Here is a 3,362-nt window from a genome sequence, read left to right as displayed (position 1 = left end):
GGCTTCATTTGAATGGTCTCAGTTTGAGTGGTACAGTGGTCTCAGTCCTGCAACTGAATAGATTAGTTTTAACATGGATCTCAGAAACATGAGAATTCTGGTATCTGTGGGTTGTAGGTAACCCCCCTCTGGAGGACTCAAACCCCCCTCTGTAGGTGACAAACCCTCCATTTGTCTGTTTGACTGTGTGATCCCCATCATAAACACCACAGTCAGTGTGAATAATTATTATACCAGATGAAGGGCTAAATGAAATGGGTATTTAAATGGAAGTTAGTCAAAGGATTTGTAGTGTTCTGTAGCCAGAGACTCCCGCACATTATGTGTGTAGCCAACATCCTCTGAGCAGCCAGGAATGTTCATACTCTCTGAATGTGTGGATGTTTCATATGTCTTATGTATTTGTAACTTTAGATTATTCACTTTAGTCTAAGACAATGCACAGAAGATAATCTAATAACTAGGGCAAACTAACAGAAAACCTTGTGAGGCCGGAGCGCTGCACGGGAGTATTTAGCGCACAGGGGCACGCCAAGGAACAGAACAAACAAATACGTTAGCAAAATGACTTGGGAGTCGTCGAACTGAGGCTTTGGGTGAAGTGAAATTCACCGGTCTGACAATGGAAGAGTGAGAGAGAAAACGAAGGATCAGAGCGACCTGGGAGATGCGTAATGGTAGAGAAACCGGTCGCAAGCTGTAGTCTTCGGTTTTAAGTCCGTTGTTAGACAAGGCCCGACAGGGAAGTGAGAAGTGTATATAGTGTGGGATACAGGTGAAGGTGATTGTGTTATCAGGTGAACGTGAATGATGCAGGTGCAGGCAACTGGGAAGATAACTGAAGTGCAGCTGGGCATGAGAATTTGATGGATTACCATACCATACATGTTTAGACAGTTTTTTGTAGAGAAGGTCATGGATAATTTAGTAGGACAGAGCCTCAGTAGTAAGTAAGTAATACTTTATTTGTATAGCACATTTGGTACAAGATCTGCAGTTCAAAGTGCTTTACATAAAATCCGTAAAAGCAATCAGTAAAGGTAGTGATCCTAACTAAACCTATATAAGCTTGACTTATCACCCGGTATTATATGGTTATAATTTGGCAAAAGCATGCATTTATTACCAACAGTTACATTTTCTAATAAAATAAAAGTAATATGTTATTATTCACATGGAAATAATGTGTATCAATCTAATCAGCTGTTAAAGCCATTTTCAAACACAACCCCAAAGATAAAAGTAATATGTATGTATTTCACATGGAAATAATGTCGATCTATATAATCAGCTGATTTTAGCCATTTTAAACACAACCCAGGAGTGTATATAGTTTGTTTCAAGACAAGTCTCTGTATATGTGCTGTGCATGAAGGCTACCTAGTCGGAAGAAGGTAGTAACTGATATTCAATCCTAGGTCGCCTTGTGTAGATCAGTACACCACACACCATGGCAACAGCTGCCAGCAGGCATCCAGTGAGGAAAACAAGATTCATGTTCAATCCAGTATTTGTCACTGTAAGAAAATAGTAGCAGAAGAAATAGTCACAGTTACACATTGCCTGGCACTGGCATGTACATGTTAGAGAAATAAGCCATAAGGAAATACTATTGCATCAAACTGTGATTTATGAAGTGCATTTGGAGAGTACCCAAGAAACAGTGGGAGGTAAACAGGAGGATAGTTACCTGTGCTTGGAGCACTGTTGATGTCAGCATTCCTGCTGAGTCGCACGGGCCCCTGGGAGATGGAGTGACTGGTGGTCTGAATGGTCACCTCTCTCCTGTGATGGTGATGCACTGCAGGTGGGGCAGTGGCATTGGTGCAGCCCTGAGAACATCTGGTGTTGGGATGGCCAGCCTCACACAGTATGACTGAGCAAGTGATGTAAACCTTTTGGGAGAGAAACCAATTGAATACAGAACATACTATCTAAACATAAATGAGGCGAGAGGAGAGAGAAGTCTGTGATTCCATCTATTACCTGGTCCTGCCATCCAATGAATTTAAATGCCTTCATTCCAAACTGGACTTTATTTGTATGGCTCGAGTAGAATTGCACTGTTTCATCTTCCTTGCACCTATGTGTAGAACATGACATGTTTAGAACATAACATGACAGACATTCCCAGTATCTACAATATGTGTCAAGCTTACCCATTTTGAATGATTGCATAGGAAACATGGGCTTGAGAGTGGTCACTGGGACTGGCAGTGCATGACTCCACAAAGAGCTCTGTGTTGTTGACTGGAGAGACGGCTTCGATCTGCAGGTACATCATCTCACCAAGATCATACTCCAGAGGATAGGAGTTGGGGTCCTTACGATTATGAAATTGACTTGATTGGAAGAATTCAAACTCAAAGCTGAAGGTTCCAAATCCTTTTTGTATGAATACATTAGGGCCTCTGTGAGCATCAAACTCTAAGGACACACGGCTTTCTTTAGGGTACTTGCAAAAGAACCTCAGCTCCACCTGTTGGTCTCTTGTTATAATGTCATTTGGGTTATCAAATGACACAATTTCATTCCTGAAGATGAGATTGTTTTCATCCTCCTTTTGAAAAGAAATATAGAGTTAATATATTATATAGCATATACTTTTTCTCTAGATAGATTTGACATTTATTTGGTAGGGCTTGATAAGGTGTATTCACCTCCATCTCAGTGCCACAGGTGTTGAGAGACATGTTGGCAAAGACATGACTGCCGTTGGAGTAGAGTGTGCAAGATGGGTCGGTGAGTCTCAGGTGATCCTCATTTAGTCTGATGCTGTCTGATAGTGATTTGTCCACTTCAACTGCCATAAAATTCTCAGAGCAAATCACTTTAGCTGAAGCAGCTGTGGATGATAATAATTGTTAATTATGAAAAAACAAACATGTATCCTTTACCATTTATTTAAAGCTTGAGATAATGGAAAACACAAACCCTGTTGAGGTCCATCATGATGAAGTCCAGCATGAACAATGACACATCTCATGTCAGACTGATAGAAGGCGGAACTGAAAGTAAGTACAGTATGTTTACTGGTTAATGCTGATGCAAGTTAATGGAGGAATTTGGAGTGATAACTCCCATCATTGTACGCTGAGCATTTTCAGCACAGACATAGAATATTGACTTACTGTATCTGAATTTACAATATCTACAAAAGAGTGTACTGATTAATGAGATTGAATAATACATGGTATGGTTTTATAAATAACAACCTTCCTAAAGAGTGAAACTGATATGAAAAGGCTCCTATTTTGAGGGCGATAAAGGGCTGGCGGAGACGGGCGATTTCGGCAGGGGAGGTTGTCCTGCATTAAACAAAATTCTACATCGATTAAGGGAATTTTGAATATGGGCTTGCG

The 3,362-nt window shown here is 40.6% G+C and overlaps 1 protein-coding gene across 1 annotated transcript; it reads right to left on the bottom strand.

The window, feature by feature from the left end:
* Positions 1–1,380: 1,380 nt before the first annotated feature.
* Positions 1,381–2,986, bottom strand: LOC308369181 (ZP domain-containing protein-like; the record flags this gene model as incomplete). Its single annotated transcript, XM_080843525.1, has 6 exons — positions 1,381–1,517; positions 1,691–1,895; positions 1,987–2,083; positions 2,160–2,560; positions 2,661–2,845; positions 2,935–2,986. 6 exons carry the CDS (start codon positions 2,984–2,986, stop codon positions 1,381–1,383), a joined length of 1,077 nt encoding a protein of 358 aa, XP_080699651.1.
* Between the last annotated feature and the right edge of the window lie 376 nt (positions 2,987–3,362).

This window comes from Sprattus sprattus, assembly GCF_963457725.1.
Source record: "Sprattus sprattus genome assembly, chromosome: 8".
NCBI classification, from domain to species: domain Eukaryota; kingdom Metazoa; phylum Chordata; class Actinopteri; order Clupeiformes; family Clupeidae; genus Sprattus; species Sprattus sprattus.
The sequence above is the reverse complement of the archived record's forward strand: the minus strand, read 5'-3'. Positions and strand labels throughout refer to the sequence as shown.